Below are 21,481 nucleotides of genomic sequence, written 5' to 3' on the forward strand. Positions count from 1 at the left end.
GAAGGTCTTAGGTTCAGCCCTCACACGCACACACATGTGAACACACACACACACACACACACACACACTCACACACACACTCAGCGCGCAGGCACACGCAGTACAGAATATATGAATGAGATATCACTATGAAGGTTCTTGGTACAAAGATTAATACATATTCTACATTGATTCAGCTATCAAAATTTTTATTTTTGTTTTGGGATATATATAGCAATATGTACGTACTGCACACACTACACTGGAATATCATCCTATCCCATTACTGAAGAGGTACAAAGACAAAACACCTAAGGCCTCTTGCTCTTTATAATCTGGACATTTAGTGATAGATTTTTCTTTCTGAAATCCTTCCACTGATACACACTGAGAATGTGTGTAGAACACAGAAAGCGTGTGCGCATTACTGCAGTGCCTCCATTCGTCGAAGCGTCGCCTTACTCCGGTTGGCCATGCACTTTTGACCCCGTGTCCCCTTGTGTAAATTCCAAGCCTGGAACAGTCCTTTTGGATATCCCGGTATTTTAATATTTGAGTCGTACTCTGTGATACCTCAGCGTTTTTGGTGAGGGAAGGACTGAATCAGTTCTGAGTGGAAGTGGGATTTGAAGAAGCCTCCTAACTGCTCTCCGTTTCCTTTTTTCTTTTTTTAAAGAGGACTAACGTTTGACTGCTGGTCAAAATGGCAGCTGGGGAGTCATCTTTCAAAGCGGGGAAGCTAATGGCGATAGCGTATGTTGCCTGTAATTTGTTGCCATTTGACTCTCCTGACAGGAGTAATTATTTTTATGAGACAGATTGGAAGCCATAAAGGTACTTGTCTGTAACGTTGTAAGCCCCAAGTGCCCTTTTCCACGCCTCCATCAGCGGGAAGCGGCTTTGCCCAATAAAAACAAGGCCCGGGTTTTCACCTCAAAAAAATCAAACGCGACGAGGCGAGCGCCGCCCTGCTCCGGGTTCCCCGCGCCGTTTCGCGGCGTCCCGCTCTCCTCGGAGGGAGGCTGCGCGCTGCTCCGCTGTCGTCTTAGCGCTCCTGAGCTTAGCGACGGTGATGCGGCTGTAATTTGATAGTAAGCCGAAGCGGTGTTTATTTTAAGTACCTGCGGTTTGACAGCCGCATAAACCACTGTACACTGCCTGACGTGAAAGATTTTTTTTTTTCTTTCCTTTTTCAAACTCATTACATGTATCTACACATGTGCAGGTCGCACAGCAGCCACTGTTGTTCAGTGGTAGTATTTTGGGCAGTACATTTCGCCCTAGTCGAGGAAAGAGCGAGTGTGAATCAGTTACAATGGGGGATTCCAGTCCTATCCAGAGAGGACCAGTGTGGATGCAGGTTTCTGTTTTAGCCCAGCACTGTGACATCTAAGGAACTACTCATGGTCTTCAGTCAAGCCCTCGATGAGTAGAATCAGGTGTCTTAGCGCTGGGCTAAAACAAAACAAAAACCCTGCACCCACGCCGGCCCTTTTCGGGTAAGACTGGACGCCCCTGCCTCAGAAGATCCGCTTTATACCGTGTTGCCTGCGCGGCGCCTGTGTTCCTGCCTGGGTCTGCGGCGGCTTACGGGATCGCTCCGGTGTTTTTGGCGGTTGACTCTGAGCGTTAGATCTGAGCGTCGAGCGCTGGCCCGGCGCCGGGCGGTTAGTCCGTGCCCTCCCCTCTATGGGGGAACGGTGCTTTGAAGGTGCTCTCCTGGTTCAGACCAGGCAGATAAACGATGAAAGGGATTTTTTTGCCTCCTCTTCCATGGCTCGGTACTCCTATTCTATCGCCTGCTTTTTTTCCTTCTTCTTTTTTTTTCCACAGAGCACTGTTTCTTTTTCCATCGCCGGGATTAATTTGTTTGTACTTTGTTTGCTTATATATTACGCGGAGAAGAACCAGAGATCAGCGGCGGGCTCGCTGGGCCCGGTTCCTATAGTTACGGTGCGGAACGCTCCGAATGCAGATAAGGCTGGAAAGAGGCTCCGCCCACTTTATGGTCATGCGCTGTGACTGACAAGCTCGAAGACATGGCATTAGAAAAGTTTTTATTTCCTTGGGAGGTTACGTTGTAGTTTATTTCACTGCTATTTATTGTTATTATACAATTTTCTTACATGAATACATAAATCTTTGCAAAAATGAAAAACTGATTTCTGTTTGATACTGTATTGCATGTCTTGATGAAAGATATTTAGCAAAAGTTGTATCATACACACATATGTACGTATATGCATACCGTATGTAATGTGTACACATCTGGATGATATTTTGTTAACAGTTCGGCAAGCCATTAAGAGGCAGACTGTCTCCTTCATCCACTCAGAATGAAACTTCATTTCATAATTTGAAACTCCGTTGATAATTTGATAATGAAAGTTTTATTTGTAGGAGAAATTTGCATGCAAAGGTCATTATGTCTAGGTTCTGATGGGTTTTCCCATGTGTTTGTATTTGGATGTGAGCATTACGCTGCCTCCCTGTCCAGCCCAGGGGCAGACTCCCGCGCGAATCCCGCAGCGCCTGCCGGTCCCCGGGCTGCAGGAGAGCAGCGGCGCTCACAGCAGTGCGTGAGCTGTCGATCGATCGAGCGCTGAGATTACAGGGGTATAGGTTGTGGACCCGGTGACAGTCGCTATGGGAATCCGCTAATCTCTCCCATCTAACCAGACTCCGCTCCTCTCCCTGATGAGTCTAATCAGCAAATTAAACCTCCTTCTGAACTCTCAATCCCCGCTCTCCTGAGAAAAACCTTTATCTGCCACCTTTTCTCATTTTCCAATTTTAGGGCCTTATGACATGTTATACATATATATATATGTGTGTGTGTGTGTGTGTGTGTAAAACCTTTTTTTTGTTTTCAATTTGGTGAAGAGCATTTGAAATTGCTGTCAGTTGAACTCACGGGTTCTAGAACTGCAGCACAGCTGACCTTCTGCTAACGTGCTAATTGCCTGCAGCGTTCACAGAATTTACACGGGAAGCTCTGTGAAACACCAGTGCGGTAAATAACCCCTGATTCTCTGCTAAATACAAAAAGGAGGGGGGGGGGGGGTTTCTGAAAACGAGACGTCAGTCGTGTCGGTCGAGGGGTCCTTTTGACAGTCTGTAGCCAGCAGGCCCAGCTGTTACTCTGTAAGAATTACGTTCGTGTCATTCAGAATGGTGGACATCTTCATCTTCACCCTCAGAAGCCAGCGAGCGTCAGGGCCTAGGCGGGGAGCCGCCAGCTGGTTCTGTCACATTTGAAGCACTGAGATCTTCCCCCCGATGGATGCTAGAGCTTTGTGTCCGGTGTGTGGGGCCCATTCTTAAACTGCCTGAACAGGCTTGTATTGTGTGCTGCACCATTACAGTGGAACTTATCATTTCTCTCCCACAAGGTGTTAATGTTGCTATCATTGTGTCTCTTAAAATGGCACTAGGAGATGAGGGTTTGTTTTGAATGAAAATGGAGGAGGGACGAATTACAGACGTGACACACATCTAAGGTGTTTAAATACTCGAAATTGTATAGGCCAGACTGTTTGTGGGGTCTTTTGATGCAGTTTCTTTGTGCCGCTGAAGGAAGCGTGGTTGAATTGTTATCCTGTGGCATGTACGCATTTACCTCGGGTGATTTGAAAGAACACGGAAGCCGCGTTGGTGCACGACTGCCGCTGTGAGTTTTTTTTCTCGTCTCGCAATGATAGCGATTGTTGTGACACGAGCCTGTTTGAATCCGGCGAACCAGAAAACAGCGAGGAGGAAGATGAAGCAGAATTTAATGTTTTCTTTAAAATGACAACAATAAATTGATCCGTGATAATTGCTTGAATATGTGATGAACGGTAATTCACACAGGGGGGAAAAGAAAACTGTTTACTGCACTAACTACCAAGAACACTTGTTCAAATTAATCTTCCTAGGCCAGACTCACATTTTCAATAAATTATTAAGTACCCTGCCAATCAGAAAGAAAACATGGCTGATCTATATAATTATCAACCCTGTGAGGACTGCATATGATTGCACTCGCAAAGCAGTTTATTGGTTTATTTAATTGTTAAAACGATCCACCAGTCAGGCCCTTGTATACACGTTGTTTGTATTCCCCTGATCTTAATTGATTCTTACATTTTGTGAGGCTTCATTCTCTCGCAAATAAAAAAAAATCAAAACCCAAAGAGAAGAAAACTGCATATCCAAGACGTAAAAATTTCTTCATTTTTACCTTGAAGTAAAAATGTAATCTGTGGAATTTATTAGATTTGTTCCTGTCGTGTATTTCTTTTTTTTTTTTGAAAGCTGGGAAATGTACACGGAGTTGGCACAGAAGGAGTGGGGAGTGGGGCCTGCAGTATTTGTACTTGTCTGAGCTTTGACAAATTACACCAGAACATTCAATAAATTATATTGACGATGTTTCAGAAGTCATCACGGCTTGTTTGTTCATCTTTATCCACATGGTGTTTCAGTTTACCTCATAGTAATAAAGCTGATAATATCAAACACTTCCGCAGCCTGCGATTAAACATTTGTCTTTTTGCGATTTTCCGCTTTTATACCTATTTTTGTTAATGTTGTTTTTTCGTCTTATTCCTGTACTTCAGGTTTTTACATTTTTTTATTTGGACATGTTGTTTTCAGAGTGATATCTATACAGGATGTTTTTACTTCACTTTTTCTTTTTTTTTTCCCTGTGAACTGGAGTTTGAATTTTCTAGCAGTGGAAGGTTATAGCTTTCTTTTCACAATTTCCCGGTTTTTAGCATCCGAATTCATAAGGACACTGTACTTCAGAACATTCTTTAGCAGCAGTATACGAAAGTACACCTCAGGCCCATAACAAGAAGGTATCTTCACTGTAGGATATTAGCCAATTAGGTTACTTTAAAACATTTAGCCCCATACATAAGCTAAATGCAGTATTATTTAGGAACCGGTTTAGTTTTATCAACATGTTCCAGTCGTCGTAAGTTCAAAAAATGTTTGTACGACAGCATTTACACTTTTTGCGTCCGTGTTGCCCGTTTAACATCAAGTCCCTTTTTTTTATGTAGAATCCATTCTGAATCCATATATTTTTCCAGAAGCTGTGTAATTGTGCTGTCCTTGTCTAAATTGCTTTGGAGTGATCGTGCTTTTGGCACATCTATCAAAGCCATACCCTTTTATAAAACGAAAATGCAAAAATCAGCCTCTCACATGGACCGTCTAAGTGAGCGGCGCAGTGATAAATTTTCTTGTTAGGAGAAATTACATCCACTAACTTGAGCTACTTTAGCATGAAATTGAAAAAGAAGCATTTCTTCGGAATTTACATTCTTGATTCAATGAAAGATGTAGATTAGCCCTCTGGAAAGAGGGGGGAAAACACGTAACTAAGGAACTATGACTTTTTTTCACGCAAGGCTGTTATTAAAACGTGTCACAGGATTGGAATGGAAAGGTTTTGTTTATGGAAGTTGAGTGCACTCAGGCGAGCAGTCGCCTTAAAATGCCGAAGAAAATGCATTTGCTGCTTGTTCAGATGCATCTACGCTTTCTTGTGCCTCCGCCCCCTTGGTTTTTTCTTCTTCTTTTTTCTTTTTTTTAAAGAAAAAACATCTTTATCAGTAGCTTTGGCTGCTCTCGTCTCCCACCTAAGCCATGCACAGCTCTAATCAAAACCACCGGGAAGGAGAAAGAGAGAGAAAGACAGAGAGAGACAGAGATGGGGGGGAGAGAGAGAGAGAGAGAGATTGGGAGAGAAAGACAGAGAGACAGAGATGGAGAGAGAGAGAGAGCCTCGCTTCACTTGCCGCCGGTGCTGGTTTTCTCCCTTAAATAAATTGCGGGGAAAATGTTGATTGATAGATGTTGCGTGTCATAAGAGAAGATAACTGTATCTTCCGTGGGCTTTACTAAAAGGTCAGGCGCGCGGCATAATTGGAATACGCGAAGGCAACTTAGAGATAAAGCGGATCATGGCGAAGGAGCCGCGGCACCTTATAAGCAGCGAAATGTAGACTAAGATGCATTGTTCCCGTCGTTGCGGATGTAGTACCTATTAACTTCCCCTGATCTTTCTCTTTTTTTTTTTTGGTGAGCCGAGTGGCGGGGGGAGGGCTTCCGAATCCACCCCCCCCCCAGAACAGGGCGCTGTAGACCTGGAGGAATCTAATAGTAACAGCCGTGGGGGGTTTTCGCGGTTAGAGCCGGATTCCTTGGAACAAAGCAGTCGAGGCAAGGAACCTGCTTCTTGTTTACTCGCTATATTAGTTTCTGTTTGCCAGGCGTACAAACAATATTAAGCTGCTGTTTCGCTGTTATTGTTTGCTGCCACAGTCTTATATTCCCCCCCACCCCTTCCCCCCCCACCTCACATGCACACATATCCCAAGCCAATACTATTTGTGGCGCCTTTGAGATTTTCAACTTTTCTCTTACAGAAAGTTCTGCGCTGTGTACTGCAGGAAATATGACACTGGGAAAAAAGAACACGAAAGGGAAGAAAACTCCTCTGTGTATTTTTTATTTCATTTTTTTTTATTTTTCCCCCGTGGTTGAGCTGTCCACCTACGTGTCACCTGTGTGGATGACTGTCTGCTGAAATCTACACCGTACAGTCTTTACGCAGACTGGGTCTGCTTGCAGTCAGAAACCAATCAAAATCAGTTTTTCGTTAACTTCGTTTTTTTTTTTTTTTCCCTCCCCCAAACAAATACGTCTGCACAGTATTCATTTCACCGCTGTCAATAGCCTTTGAACACTTAGGGTTAGCTGCACGGGTGTCTTCTCAAAGCCAAAGAGGTGCATCGTATTGACCCCTCTGGGTAATTCTGTAGCCACAGGACCCGGGCCTTTAAGAGACAGACACACACTATTGACTTGCAGTTAGTGTGGGCTGTGGGGTATAGATAAAGTATGCGCGGGGGAAATTGATTATCTAATGGCTACATTTGTGAGGTGCTGAAGGGCAAAGCCAGGGTCATTCAGGTGACTCCACTCTTGGAGGTGTGTGGCAGTGATGGGGGGCGGGGGGAGTGAGGTTTCCCAAGCTCTGTAATGGGCGGATCTACAGTGAGCTGTCAGTCATGGACTTGTCTGAACCAATCAAAAATATTTTGCCATCCACAGAAATACAAAACTATTGGCTCCAGTTACAGTGTCACTGACAGTATATTTTTGGTTTCTTTATTTCCCCCACTGGGGTTCACCTGGATTAACACGGAGAACCCATGATGTAACTTTGATGCTTGTATGGCAGGAACTCTCGAGAAAGCACCATAGACTGTTAAACACTCAGCTTAATTGGACTCAGTTGGACTCACTTCGATCAACATTTGTCCTTGGCTGTGACTAATAAATAAATACAATAGTTTTTTTTTTTCTCCACAAATGCAATTCATTTTGCTAATTGGTGACCTTGCTGATCTGTTTTTGTAAAGAAAAGAAAGACGAACAAATAAACGATCTGAGAGGGTACGACTTGCTTATTACTTCTGTGGCATTGTCTGGTTTCTAGTGCTGTGTTTTGAAAGCGCATAATAATGTGCGAATAATGTTCACCTTAATGATTATTGGGTTTTTTTAATTTTTTTTATTTACGGCAATTCAGCTTTAATAGCAAGGAAGTACACGGTAGTGATTGAATGATTGTGTAACACGGGTTAGCTTATCCTTCTATTACGTTTTGGCAGTGCCGTTTGCTGTTTACAAGCTGCCTTTCTCGGTTTGTGAGTGTTGTTTGTTGTTTGAGTGTTGTTGTCTTGTTTACACGCGTGTGCTTTCTCGCTCGTGTGCGCTCATCTGTATCGCAGCCGAGCGCGTCAGTATTGACATCCAGCACAAGCGCATCTTCTTCTGTGGTTTTTCTTCTTTTTTTTCCAAAAAGACTTTCAGATCTTTCTGAAGCGCGGCAGGATTACTCGTCGCCTCCAGACGTCTCCTTTGGTCCCCGAGCCTCCGTAATAGACGCTCGTCAACAAAGAACGAGGCGAACACTCCGGGCGCCGAAAGGCGGCCTCGCCGCGAGGCTTTTGGCACTCCACGCCATTACAGCGTCTGAGAGGCGGCCGACAAAGCGCCCTCCATAAAGGCTCCGCCGCCGCCGCCGCCGCCGCCGAGCGCGAACGGCGGATTTTTAACACTACATCCCACAAAAAAAACGTCTTCCGCAATCTGTGTGAAGCATGCCCGCCCGGGTCTGTGAAAAGAGTGGGGGGAAAAAAATTAAATGGATCGTGATCACTGCGCGCTCTTTCTCTCCAGAAACACGCAATGCAGACGTGCGGCTACGCTAAACGTGTTGCGCTAAGCCACAGTAAAAGTTGCCGCTGTGCTAAAAACATGCAGAAAGGAATAGCAAAGTAGGTTCTCTAGTGGAGCAACAGCAACTTTTTTAAATGACAGAAACACAGCGTGTTTTCTGTTCTCAGTCAAGTCTAAAATGGGGAAGGAAGTGCTACCGTTGGCATGGAAATTAGTTGATCATTTGAAGCCTGTATTGGAGACTGTGACACAAGCGTGTACCGAAGGCAATCAGGTGTTTGGCCTTCTCGCAGAAAATGTCACAGGCTATATCAGAACAAAAACATGGCGAGGTGTCTTCCAAACAGCGATCCACATCAGCACTTGTAAATATCAATGTATCCCCTCCTCCCAATTTGGGATGCCAAGTCATATTGGTAGGGTTATTCTGTCACTGCATATTGTTCTTGCGATATTCTAGAAGAACTCAAAATGCAGTCCTGTAATGCGCACATCCTCGGCAACCAGCACATCCTCGGCAACCAGCACATCCTCCGTAATGCGCTCGCATCAGCCGCTGCCTCTTCCCAGCCTGCGTTCCCCCAGCTGGGGTCATTTTCACACCGAGATCCTTTGGGCACACTTCAGACGCTGCCGAAGCCTGGGCGATCTCCCCCCGAGCGAAACCTTCGCTCCCTGGGCGAAGCCACGGCCAGTCGCGTGCCAATCACGCGGGCCCCGCCTGCCGCAGCAGAGCCAGGCCAGGACGCCGTCACACAGGCGCGGGTTTGCCGGGACCGTCTCCTGGCGGCCAGGAGGGACTCATCCTGGGCGAACAGGGAAGCGAGATTTAGGGGGGGAAGGGGATTGTCACGTCTTTGAGTCCTGAAGCCATGAAAGACTTCCATAAATAAATAAAAAAGATGAAGTAAAAGGATCTGAAAGGCTGCTGAATCACCTCGTCTAAACCCAGGCTTTGCTTAAAGCTGGCTCGCAGGAGGAGGATGGAAGCGGATTTCATAACTGAAGGGGCGAGGAGGACTGCATCGAGTAGCGTACAGTACAGGCAGAGGGACAGGCTTACCGCATTCAGTCCATTGTGGTGGAGATAACGAAACAGAAAATAAATACCAGGTTTATAATGTGCATCTGTTATTTTATTGTACGGTTATTCAGTTTGTTGTAATCATATTTCTTCTTGTCCTGTGTAGAAGTGTAAGTAATAGCATTAGCATAAGAAGTATTAGTTTCAGTAGTAGTATAAAGTCATAGTATAAATAGTAGTTTTCTGTAATAGTGGTAGCATTAGTGGTATCATTGTATCCGTTTTTCTGGATTTCCTTTTTCCACAGAGAGGTTATTTTTCCCTCCTGTACCAATCCTGTCTGGCTGTTATATACAGCACCAAGCTGCACAGTTCAACAAAGATTCCCCTGTATTGTGCAGAATTTCCATACCAGTTTTTTTTTTTTTTTTACGTGGAGAGAGAAGGCTGAAAGTTTGTATAAATATATATACCTGCTGTTTTAGTGCTGTCTGGCTTATTTGTTCTGGCTCTGGCTCCCCTTTCTGGAACTGCACAAAAAACCGCCCGAAAAACCCGCCTATTAGAAGTGAGATTTGCACACTTTGAGAGACGGGCTAAACAGTCCCTGTGTTTTCTTTTTCTCCTGTTGAGAAAGAGCGAGGAGGTTACACAATGCAGCCGCTTCTCATCTCCCCCCACCCCCACCCCCCCATAAACGCGCAGATCCCCGGGATATAAATGACTGAATTCATCACCAATTCATCAGGGAGGCTGAGCTATGCAGTTGTGTTTACAGTGGCAGAAAGTTAATATAAATTTTCATCAGAAGGGGAAGTTTACACATATGATTCTATTTGTCCTTCATTATTAGCACCTGAGTCTGGGCTGGAAACCGTAATTGTCTACAGACACAGGCCAAATAGATGCAAGGGAAAGGTAAATAAGCACACCAAAAATAATTTTATGGTTGTCTGTTACAATCCTCTCCCCGGGATTCTTAATCTAGAGAATCAATAAACAACGTGAGCGAGGCTCCTTTCCCAGCGCGCAGCCCGTGGCCTCAGTCTTGCAGGCTCACAGTAGGCCATTGTTCCTTCAGGACTGGGGAGGGGAGGAGGTGGGGGGGGGGGATTCTCCATGGACCCCCTGGTACATTACAGGCTCGGCTGATTTATTGAGTTATAAATACGAATGCTCATTATTCCAATACTCACTCTCTGTCTCTCTCTTCCTCTTTCCCTATTTCTCTCTCTCTCTCCCTCTCTCTCTCTTTCTCTCTCTCTCCCTCTTTTTTTCCCCTCTCTCTCTCTCTCTCTGTTATTCTCCTTGCCAGAATGTTCGTCTGATTTCACAGTAGCCTCTTCTTTCCTGTCCATACCCAGTCTCATACCCTGTTTTCCCCCCTCCTCCTCCTGATTGGCTCATTAAAGACTCTCCACCCCCCCCCCCGTTTTAGCTTAGCATCAGCCGGCTAATTAGAACACTTTGCAATCCGCTTGTTTATCCGGTGCGTAACCATGCTGGATGTGGTTCTCTCTTCCCTGTCGCCCTGTGCAAAAGGTCAGGCTCTTTCACGGCCTGCCTGGAAGGGGAACAGGGCCAGCCTGAACAGTTTTGACGGTTTGAATTCTCAAGTGCAGCGCAGAGCCCGTGAGGGTGACACTGTGGGGCCAGCGAGCTTGATAAAACACTGCTCAAGCTGCCTGCGCTTGTGCCTTTGCTGTGTGAAGTGGAAAGCATATTATTTTTGCCCGGGAAGTACTTGGCACTGAACAGACCTGGGTCAAATGCATATTTCAGGCATTTCAGCCACTAATCGGTCTTGTACACTTATCTAAAAAATAATTTTTGTACTGTTTATTTGTGAAAGTAGATTGCTGAGGTTTACCCTTTAGAGACTGGTACAATTCCTAGAGATTACTTGGAACTTTAAAAGAAACAATATTTATCAATGTTCTATGATATTTAGAACATAACTCTGCATTTTGTATGACTACGTTATTAGCATGTTCTGTTGAAAATTTCCAGAGATAGGCAAGATCAACAGAATTTCTTTTGATATTTTGCCAGCATCATAAGAGATGAAGTACTAAATGTACGTGGTCTAGGGTTGGTATGATCTTGTGAAACAAAAATGTAGGTATGTGTGTACGTCTGTCTTTTTATTTTGCGTTCGGTTCTCAGCGGTGTGCTTGAGTGTGTCGCTAGTCCTGCGCAACATATTGTAATTACACTTTTATAGCACATTAATAATGCATTCGTTATGGAAAATACAGTCAGTGTTGTCCTAGCATTCAGAACAAGGCCCGTTATGAGCCCACCGAACAGTTGTGTTGGTCTGAAGGCCACCATTTTCAGGCAGTGGTGGTTTCTTCATTCCGTCATCACGTGTATTTGGAATGTTAGCATTCTCAGATCTGCTCTGTTTTAGGTCATTTTCGCTTGTAATTAAAAAAAAACGAGAGCTTTTGTTCAGAAAGACAATTTGATCTCCTCTAGAGGGCTTCCTTCTCCATCTGATCTGCCACTTCCTAATTAAACGGCACGCTGGTAAGGATTTCCTGTTTTTTTTTTTCTTCTCTTTTCTACTCTTTTCTTTTTTCGGTGTCAGAACGTCTTTTTAAAAAGGCACGTAGTAATTGCCCCGTCCCGTTCCCTTATTCATAAATGTAGATTTAAACACCAGGTGGAGAGAGGGAACGTTCGGAGCGCCTGGCTTTTTTTTTTTCCCCCCGCTGTCTGCCTTTTTCTCTCCCCAGCGCTCAGCCATTAGCGTAGCCAGGAGTTGTCTGTGTAAACAGGCTTGTTTCTCAGCGTTTCACATAATGGTCGCCTGTATCATTTTTTCTTTTTTTTCTTTTCTTTTTTTTTTTTCCTCCCTCCCCTGACCTCGCTATCTGCAACCAATTACAGCGGATCCATTTGGGCTGAATCTATTTTCATAAGAAGGCCCGAGCCGCGCTGTTGTTCCTCAGCGATGAATATCAACATCAAATATGCCTCTGAGTGGCCTTGTTATTTATGTTGGAGTGAGAGATTTTTTAGCCCCGGCGCTCTCAAGAATCCGTCACACGCCGCTCTGTTTATACGCGGAGGGTATTAATAGGACGGGATGTCATTCCGTCTCGTTTGAAGGTTCCAGGCAACCCGGGTTAAATGGACGCGTTCTCCGTGTTTTGGCGGCGCGTAGCTTGGCAACAAAAGTTCTGACGGAAGTTTCTTGACCTTTTTTTTCATCCTTTTTTTTTTCCGGTAAATAGGGTAGCGACTGCAGAAGTCCCTTTTCCTGTCAGCCTGTGGGGTGGCTGCCTCTAAGGCACTTTGCCTGGTTGCTTTTTCAGCCTCAGTATAGCGTTTTTTTAAATTGCGGTGAGCGTTGTCGTCCATTTCTTTCCATGGTTTTTCTGATCACGCGAATGGACCGCGATTCTGTTAATGATGATAAATGGTGTTGGCCGCTCATGTTTCTGGAGATCAGTTGTGTCCTTACTGAGACCTTATGCAGAAAGTGTTCAGTGTTAAATCAACACTGATGGAGTGCATTTGTCCCCACTTCCTCATTTTACCCCATATAAACTCCAGTACATTACAACTCCAGTTGCATTAATGCTGAATATTTCACAGAGGTGGTGCTGTGTTGCACTGTACAGTCTCACTGACATGAGCACTTAATAAAAGTTTGGTTTGATAAGTAGGCCTACTTAGTAACTGTTATTAGAATTCTTTACATATTTTTATTTTTACTTGTTACAATAACTATCAGAGACCACTTGGCAAAGGATTTAATTAAACCTGATTTGGGAAAAGAGTATTTGACAACCAAAGATCATTTCCTAAATGAGCAATTATGCATAATTCTCTACAAATATATTGGTTGGTTGGTATATTCGTTCATAATGCTTTTGAAATGACATCATTTCTGTTGCAGAGGTTTTGATAAACATGGATAATGTTCAATTATGTGTGTGACATAGAATCGTTTAAACCAGTGGGAAGCCATTGTGCTTTTACACAGTTCCGTAATCAGTGCGAGATTCTGTATTTTCGTTTTGCATTAACAATGTGGACTTTTTTTAGCAATCTGAAATGTTTTGTGTGTACTGTACATCTGTGGTGATGTTTAGTTTTGCAACTTGTCTTATTTCTTTCTCGCCTACTCTGACAGCGGTGTCTGTGCATCATTTCACCCACAACCCACAACCAACTGTTGTTTTTTTAAAAATCTACAATGTTCTTAAATAATTTAATGACTCATTTTGATCATTTAGAAAACAAACAACTTCAGTTTTTCTGTAATTATTCAAAGCCATTCCCATCATGCCATGCGCATTTTCAAAACACAGTAATTGCCGTTAACAGCGAATGGGATAGGGCTCAAACTCGCTGTACGGCTCTTTTCAGTATTCAAAACAAGGCAACTGGTGCATACTGCCATTACGGCTCTTTGCACTGTAAAATAGGGTGCTGGGCGCTATTTTATCAACAGACAAAAGAGATAGAATTGGCAAGACGTGATAGACAAATGCTGAATTAAACACCTGTAATTTTGACTGTAGCTGGCAGTTTAAGTAGAACGTGTTCGTGTGACACATGAGTTTATTTGCAACCCTGCTCATAGAAGTGGCGCGAGGTGCTAAACACACACATTTGGAAGAAGCCAGAGAGTTCAATCCCGCGTCTTTGGCAGTGGCGGAGTAATTCATAGTAATTCGTTGGAAGTGTCTCCTGCCGGATTGTCTGTCTGGGCTGGCTGTGGGGTCATCTGAGACCGAATATGCGTGTGACAGACTGGGTAGTGTACGTGTGACAGACTGGGTAGTGTACATGTGACAGACTGGGTCATACATGTGACAGACTGGGTAGTGTACATGTGATGATGCCATACATGGAGCTGGTCATCATGTGGACATGTGAAGCACTGGGTCCATACATGTGATGGACTGGGTCCATACATGCGATGGACTGGCTCATGTACATGTGACAGACTGGGTAGTGTACATGTGACAGACTGGGTAGTGTACATGTGATGGCCTGGCTCATGTACATGTGACAGACTGGGTCCATACATGTGACAGACTGGGTCTGTATTTATTACTGAATAGCTCCATACCTCAGACTTCAGAACATATAGGGGTAGATGCTGGAAAGGCCAGTGTGCCTGTCTTTTGCCTCTCTCCCACTGTCCCCCAGGGAACAGTTGTAAATGGCCTATTCATTTATGTATTACTACTTGTCCAAAGCTGTTTGCCAGACAGCTGATTAACCTTTCCCAGTAAAGTTGTGTGCTACACTTTGATAGATTGAAACCATCTTGGTTTGCAGTCACTCCGCTCTAAGATCAAGGAAAAATTAAGACTGTGGGAGAGAGAGAAAGACAGAGAGGAAGAGTAAGAGAGGTTCTTTTGTTGCAGTGCTATATTCAGTGGATTTATGTTGTCGATGTCTGTTCCAACATAATTTCTGCTAATCAGCGATTGATTTTGTAGCTGCAGGTGAAGCAGTTATTGAACGTGTCACAATGTGATTTGGTTGGGGTGATTTCATTAGTAGCTTCTGTCTTATGTCATTCCGGATGTGAATATCAAATTTAGCAAAGGCTAAGGCTAGAGGAATTTAACTGATTATATTTGAATGAATGAAATTAATAAATAAAAACGGATGCAGAGAGTGTCTGAATGCTCTGTGATATTAACCAGAGTTGCAGGTGGCCTGTGTCTATGTTGAATGTGATCATTGTCAACAGTGGGGGGGGGGGGGGGGGACTTTCCACAAGTTTCCGTGTTTGTTTACTCGTAATGCTGGATTGAGGTGTGGCTCTTGTTCACGTGAATGGTGTTCTAGCTCCACTCGTGGGGATTTTGTGGATAGGCAGATTGCAGAATTGGGTATGGTTAGTTATCACAGTCACCAAACCACAACAATCAAGTGTGGACAGACCCTTAGTCATGACTAATATTTTTGAAACTGTAGCCTAGAATAAGCACTTGAAACTATAACAATATAGTCGCAGAATGTGTGTATGTGCATGTGTGTATGCACGCACGTATGTGCATGTGCAGTGTATGCAGTGTTGCACGTGGTGTTGCGATGTATGTGTGCGCTCCTGTGTGTGTGCACATGCACGTGGTGTGTGCTGTGTGTGTTCTGGTCGTGTGTGTGTTTGTGCGTGTGTTTCTGTGTGTGTGTGTGTCTGTGTGTGCGTGCTCATGCGTGCGTGTGTGTGTGTGTGTGTGTGTGTGTGTGTATGCGCGTGCTCATGCGTGTGTGTGTTTGTGTGTGTGTGTGTGTGTGTGTGTGTGCGTGTGAGCGAGTGACTGAGTGTCTTTGTGTCTCTGCGTGTTCTCCCCGCCTCTCCTGAAGTTAAAGCCGTGCCCTCCACAATGGCAGCCGATCCTTTTTCTGGGGAGACAAATCAATGTTGTTAGGACACAGTGCCACTGCATGGAGTTTGTTTACTCTGGTTTCCAGTGTCTTCCTGCCTGCTCTGAGGCCCCGGCAGGAGCCAGACAGTGGCAGCCCTCTCCCTGCCTTTTCATAATTGATCAGGGGATGGCTTCCTTCCCTGAGGGTTAAGACGTGGCAACTTTTTTCTGTTTGCTCAGCATCTCAATGCTCTAGTTCAAACAGTGTTCACACCAGCTGGTAGTGTAGTGCCATATGCACAGGCCTGTCAAAGAAACTGTTGCCATGGATACCGGAGCGCGGCGGAAAAAACACAACCCCTTGATTCTCGTAGAAAAAGTGTCTTTCCACTATCTGAAGTGTTTTTCTTCTTCCTCACAATGAAAAAACAGCAAAGTTTTTTTTTTTCTTTCTTTCTTTTTTTTACATTTGTCATTTCTACATCCGCTGTGGATGTGTAGTTGTGTGTGTGTGTGCGTACGTTTGTGCGTATGTGTGCGTGTGTGTGCTTTTTGAAGGGGAATATGCCCAGCTGAGCTGAATATATTCCAGCATATTTTGGTTTGTTTGTGGAAGCTTTAAGAAGTGCAGTCGCTGTGGCTTTACGGTCTTCCTGTTGTTCAGCTATGTTCAGGCATATGGTGAACATTTCTGGTTCTTTCAGGCAAGAGCGAGCCACCTCCAGACTCCTGCTTCTCTCTCTCTCTCTCTAGTTTTGATTTTTGGTAGCATCACTTATTCTGACCATTATTGCCTTTTCTTCCTTGTTATTACCAATCTGAAATAATAAGCTGAATAGCAGCATGGTTTCACTTCATGTGGATAAAAAGCCTCCAGGGTGGAAACATAAAGAGCAATGCACAGGAAATAAAAAATAAAAGAGACCACGGAGGAGCTCACTGCTGTAAATGGCAGGAGAGCAAGGCTTCATGAAGATGAAAATGCTAGCACATGCTATCGCTGACTCACCGGTTTTAACCAATCACTGTCTTTCTGCAGAGAGTGAAACTTTTTTAATTGGTTCAGACATGTCAGTGATTGACAAGTCGTTGCAGCCCCGCCCATTCTGAGGACGTTGACACCTTGTTCTCTCAACAGTAGGATTCCCTTTCCGGGGATGTTGAGTGAAAGGTAGATACTGTGGGTGGTAAAAAATAAAAAGATAAATGCGCTTCATGTGTGTGAAATGATGTATTCTTTTAGCCAGGCATTGTTGAGTAATATGACATATAAATGTTGAAAACCAGATGCTGCCCTGGCAGTAGATCTGTAAATGTCTGAAGTGGGGATCATTTGTTGGCCGCTTGGGGCAAACTCAGCATTCCTGTATGGATTATGGATTACGATATTGCGGCGTTACATTGTGTTACTCTGTTTACCCTGCTGGTATCGACTGGCCACAATCAAAATCACAGCTTTGGCCGAGCCAATAAAATAAACAGACATTCCTGCAGGAGTAGACAATCTTTGGATAACAGACTCAGATATTCTATACCCATTAACATTTGAATTTAAGAGAGGGAAAGACCACATGCCTTTGCCCATATGGCCAATATCAAGAACCGATATTGACCATAGTACATTACTGGATATTTAAGCAGTCGTAATTATGATTGACTTTGCTTCTAGTAATTTATGTTGGATCAGAAAGTCTTAGAAACATTTAACTCGGTGGTGCCTAAAAATAAGCTGTGAGTCATTTTCCTTTTTTTTCTTCTTTTTTTTTATCCGGTAGGTAAACAGCAGGCCGACATTTTCGTTTCGCGCTGAAAACAGACGGAATGAGGGTTTAAGTTCCGCCTTTGAGAGTCTAGCGCACAACGCTGCAAATTCCCAGTTCCCGCCTAATTTGCTTTCAAAGGTAATCTGATGTTGATTTGTCTAATTTAATTACGGCTTCTAGTAACACTTCACATCTTTTGCTTCTGCCTCAAATTGATATTATGAATATGCAAATGGGCTGGTAATTTGGAGAGAAGTGGGCATTTGAGCGGGGCACACTCTAGACAGGTCAATTCCACTGCTGTGGCACTGCCTGGCTCCCTCAAGGGCTGTGGAGGGGCTGCCTCTCTTTATCTTTGGCTATGGCACTGACAGCACACTGCATATTATTATTATTATTATTATTATTATTATTATTATTATGGTTGCTGTTGTTGTTGTTGTTTTCTGTACATTGCTGTTAAGCCTTATAATTATATATTATATAATTTAGATAATATTTTTATTATTGTCATGATGATGATGATGATTGATTATCATTATTATTATTACTCATACGTTTCTTTAAGCTTGTTAAAGTTTGCTCTTTTCCGCATTAGCAGTGTGGCCAAAGCTGCCGTTGATTTGTTTTTTTCCCTGCTACACTTTGTGCTGTGGAGGATACGGAGCTCATCTGTAAGGAGGGCCAGCCTCGCTCACCTCCTCCCCGTCTCTCTCTTCCCAGGCCCTACAGACAGCCAGACAATTACTCCTGCAGCAGCAGAGCGGCGGCCTGAAATCTCCAAAGAACAACGACAAACAGCGTCCGCTGCAGGTGAGTGCCACGCCCCGTGATCTCCCCCCCGCCCCCCCCCCCCAGCGTCCGCGCGCGTGGCTTTTTCATTTCCGACCCGTCGTTCGCTTCAGCGTCAGCGAGCGGCTGGCGCTAACGCGAGCCGCTTCCCTTTCCACGCGGCGGACCCCGTCCTCCTGAGAGGTGACTGGCTTGCTGTTCTAGCAGCCCGTCTTTTTTAGCAGAAGAAAAGGAAGTTGTTTTTTTTTCTTGTTGTTTTTCTAAAAGCTGTGTTTTGAGACGTTTCTGGCGGCCAGCTGCTCCTGGACGGGGCCTCCATTCTCTGCACTGTAGACAGAGGCTCCTTGTTGTTAAGGTGTGTCTCATAGCTCCCCAAAGCCCTTATAACCCTCGTGAACTCCTTCCAGAAGCCCCCAACCACCACCCACCCCCCTTCCATTACCTCCCTGGCCCTCTGTAGCTCTGGACAGCCCCTATAAACCAGCACCCCCCCCAAAACTAAACACACCAGTTCGCCCCCACTGTGCCAGCTCTCAGTCCTCCACCCCTCCACCAGTCGCCAACTATCCAACTGTTCTCACATCTGATCCTCATCACACCCGCCTGCGCTAACTTCGCTATCAGTTTCGCGTCTGGCATGTGCTGATGATGGGCCATTAGCTGGCTGCTGGTTTTGCTAGCCGCGTGGCCGCTCACGGCGGCAGATCAGCAAGCAGCCCAAAATTAATTCGCTGTGCTCCTTTTACCTGCGAAGGACTCTGTGCCCACCTTTAACCTTCATCCTCACCTTGAACCAAATTCACTGTGTAGAGAGATTATGATCTGTGCAGGACTCTGTTCACCTTTAACCTCCACCCTTACCTTTGCTGGGTGTAGCTGCTAGGTCTGATGGAGGCGTAGTGCTATATTCTGTCAAATTATGACATGGCTTCATAAATCTGCATGTTGGCGCATACACAAGGCATTAGTGTCTTCATATTGTATATATGGGGCATTAAAGCTTGTGAATTTTGAATGTACGAGTGATGGACGACCCTTTAATCTTCGTATTTCGGTTGTTTGTTCAAGGTTTTTTTGTTTGAAACCTCGAGACAGCTTCGTGCCTTGAGCGTCGTCTGACTTTTAATCATGAAAGAGACGTGCTGTACTGCGTTACGGTGTGAACGTGCTAAAGCGCCCCCCCCCCCCCCCCCCCCCGAAATCAGCCTCTCCAGCCCCGGCAGCGCCTGCAGTCAACCAGGGTCTTATTTTATCTGCATTCGAAAGCTAAGCATGTTTCCACAGGAATTTTGTTTTTACAGTGTGAATTATTATTTCAGAAGCGGCGAAATGTCAGAGGGTTTAGAGTGCTCATTGAGGCCGTGGAAGTTTCTGGAACAGTCATTGGAACAGCATGTGCATTGTAGACAGGTAGCGAAGAGATATATTTGTTGATATAAGCCATGCCCCGTGAACACCAGGTTTTGTGTGTGTCTGCATGTGTGTGTGTGTGTATGTGTCTGTCTACGTGTGTGTGTGTGTGTGTGTGTGTGCTCCTGCATTTGTGCATATGTGAATGTATGCATTCCAGCCAGTGTGAAACTGTTTTCTTTTATTTGGTTTGAATAGCAGTCTGTTTAATTTATTAAATATATTTCTCATTTATTAGTTCCACTGAAGTACAAGAGTGTATTAATCTGAAGAATGCTCTGTTGAAAGGAAGCTAATTCCGCCTAGCTAATTCTTTTGTGTCTAGCTGTCAGTTTATCTCATCAAGTATAATTTGCCGTATTGATTTTTCATACAATGGTGTCTTTATTTGCTTGTCACTGGTGTGGATAAGGTCACATCCATGCAGCTTTTAACGCATTCCTCTTGTGACCCTGTTCAGCAGAGAATTTTTCCTTCAGATGAGACAAAAAACACGACAACAATGCCGTCCGTTGTAAGATCTCTTCAGCTGCCTTTTGATAATGTCAACAATTAAAATATTTTAAGCTTTTATTTTTAGGTCTAAATTGCAGTGTGAGAGCGTGCTCTGCTCTCAACTAATAAGTGCTATCAAGGAACAGTAGGTTACCTCATTAGTGCTCTGTGCATTTAATTACAGAAGAGAAAATTGGAGTTAACCTCATCGTTAATATTTTCACAGAGTATTACAATGACGACACCTTCAATTGGAGTCACACCCCTGTGTACCTAATTATGCATGGGAGCAAGACACGGTTTGCAAGGGCAGCTCGATGACTTCCATTAAATGGTTTAGATTGGCTTATTCTGATTATGCAAATGAGTTGTTTAAAACAGGAAAAATTTGTAGTTTAAAACTGGAAATATTGGTAGGAACCGCACTACTTTGTAGAAACGTTGCCTTCCATATTTGTGGCATTTTGCGGTAAAATTTCACGTTGTTCTGAGCGCTATGACACGTTCAGGTTTGCACTGCACACTTCTCGCCACTAACAGCTGTCTGACCGAGAGTTTGACTGCACGCTGTTAATTCAGCATTAATTAATTAATGCTCATTAGATTCAGACATGTAGGGTCTAAAGGGGAAGGATTGCGGTTTCCAAGACTTTCTTAAAACGCCTTCTTCTTTTCGAGAGAGTAGATGTTCTTCTTTGCTTAAATAAATTCATTTACAGCTGCACAGAATATTTATTTCACTCAACCAAGCATTTCGGTTGGTTCTGTTAAGCTGAAATAGACTTAAAGCTGGCCCAGTGTTTTAAATTGACAGGAATGACAATGCATAGTTTTTGACGATGCATAGCCTGTAAAGCAAGCGTGACAGAGCTGGGAAAGGGTGTTGCTTTCTCAAACTGTCCTTCTTTAATGGAGTAATGGAACCAAAAAATGATATGCATGCTTTTTTGCAGTAAATCAAATAAACAAGATCGACTATAGAGGGTGGCTGTCATTACAAATGTTCCCATGTTATTCAGTATTGTTCCATGGTTTTCCGATACAGGCTATTGTCTGGCTATTGAAGGCTTCCCAGCTCTAGTTCCGGTGTTTTCCAAATGTGCCAGATAGGCTGCCTGGAATATCAGAAACAGAAATGACAAAAGGGCCTGAGGATTTAAGTTCAGTTCATAACTCGTAAACACCATTAGTCCATAGGAGTGCGTGCAGTAGATGTTTTTTGTTTTTGTTTTTTTGGCCAGTATTTTTCTAAATTCTTTGTTTTCTCAGAACTTTGTTTTTAGGCCATAGATGGAAAGTGGGGAAGACGCCTGTATCTGCAGACATAGCTCCTCAATGTTGAGCACCAAATCATACCTGCAGTCACCTGATATCTAATAAACAAGGCCTCGTTCTGTTCAAATCCCTGTGAAGGAGAGAATCCCTTCACC

General features: G+C 44.1%; 1 protein-coding gene across 4 annotated transcripts in view; it reads left to right on the plus strand.

Annotated features, from left to right (window-relative positions):
* Positions 1 to 21,481, plus strand: part of foxp2 (forkhead box P2) — a 146,208-nt gene that overhangs the window by 73,439 nt on the left and 51,288 nt on the right. For 2 of the 4 annotated variants that reach the window (XM_064344831.1, XM_064344832.1), the window contains exons 5-6: positions 17,367 to 17,492; positions 18,078 to 18,167. In XM_064344831.1, coding sequence (XP_064200901.1) covers positions 17,367 to 17,492; positions 18,078 to 18,167 — 216 coding nt within the window. The remainder of the gene's footprint in view (positions 1 to 17,366; positions 17,493 to 18,077; positions 18,168 to 21,481) is intronic. The other 2 variants (XM_064344833.1, XM_064344834.1) reach the window with 1 other exon arrangement.

Source organism: Anguilla rostrata, chromosome 7 (genome assembly GCF_018555375.3).
Source record: "Anguilla rostrata isolate EN2019 chromosome 7, ASM1855537v3, whole genome shotgun sequence".
Lineage (NCBI taxonomy): Eukaryota > Metazoa > Chordata > Actinopteri > Anguilliformes > Anguillidae > Anguilla > Anguilla rostrata.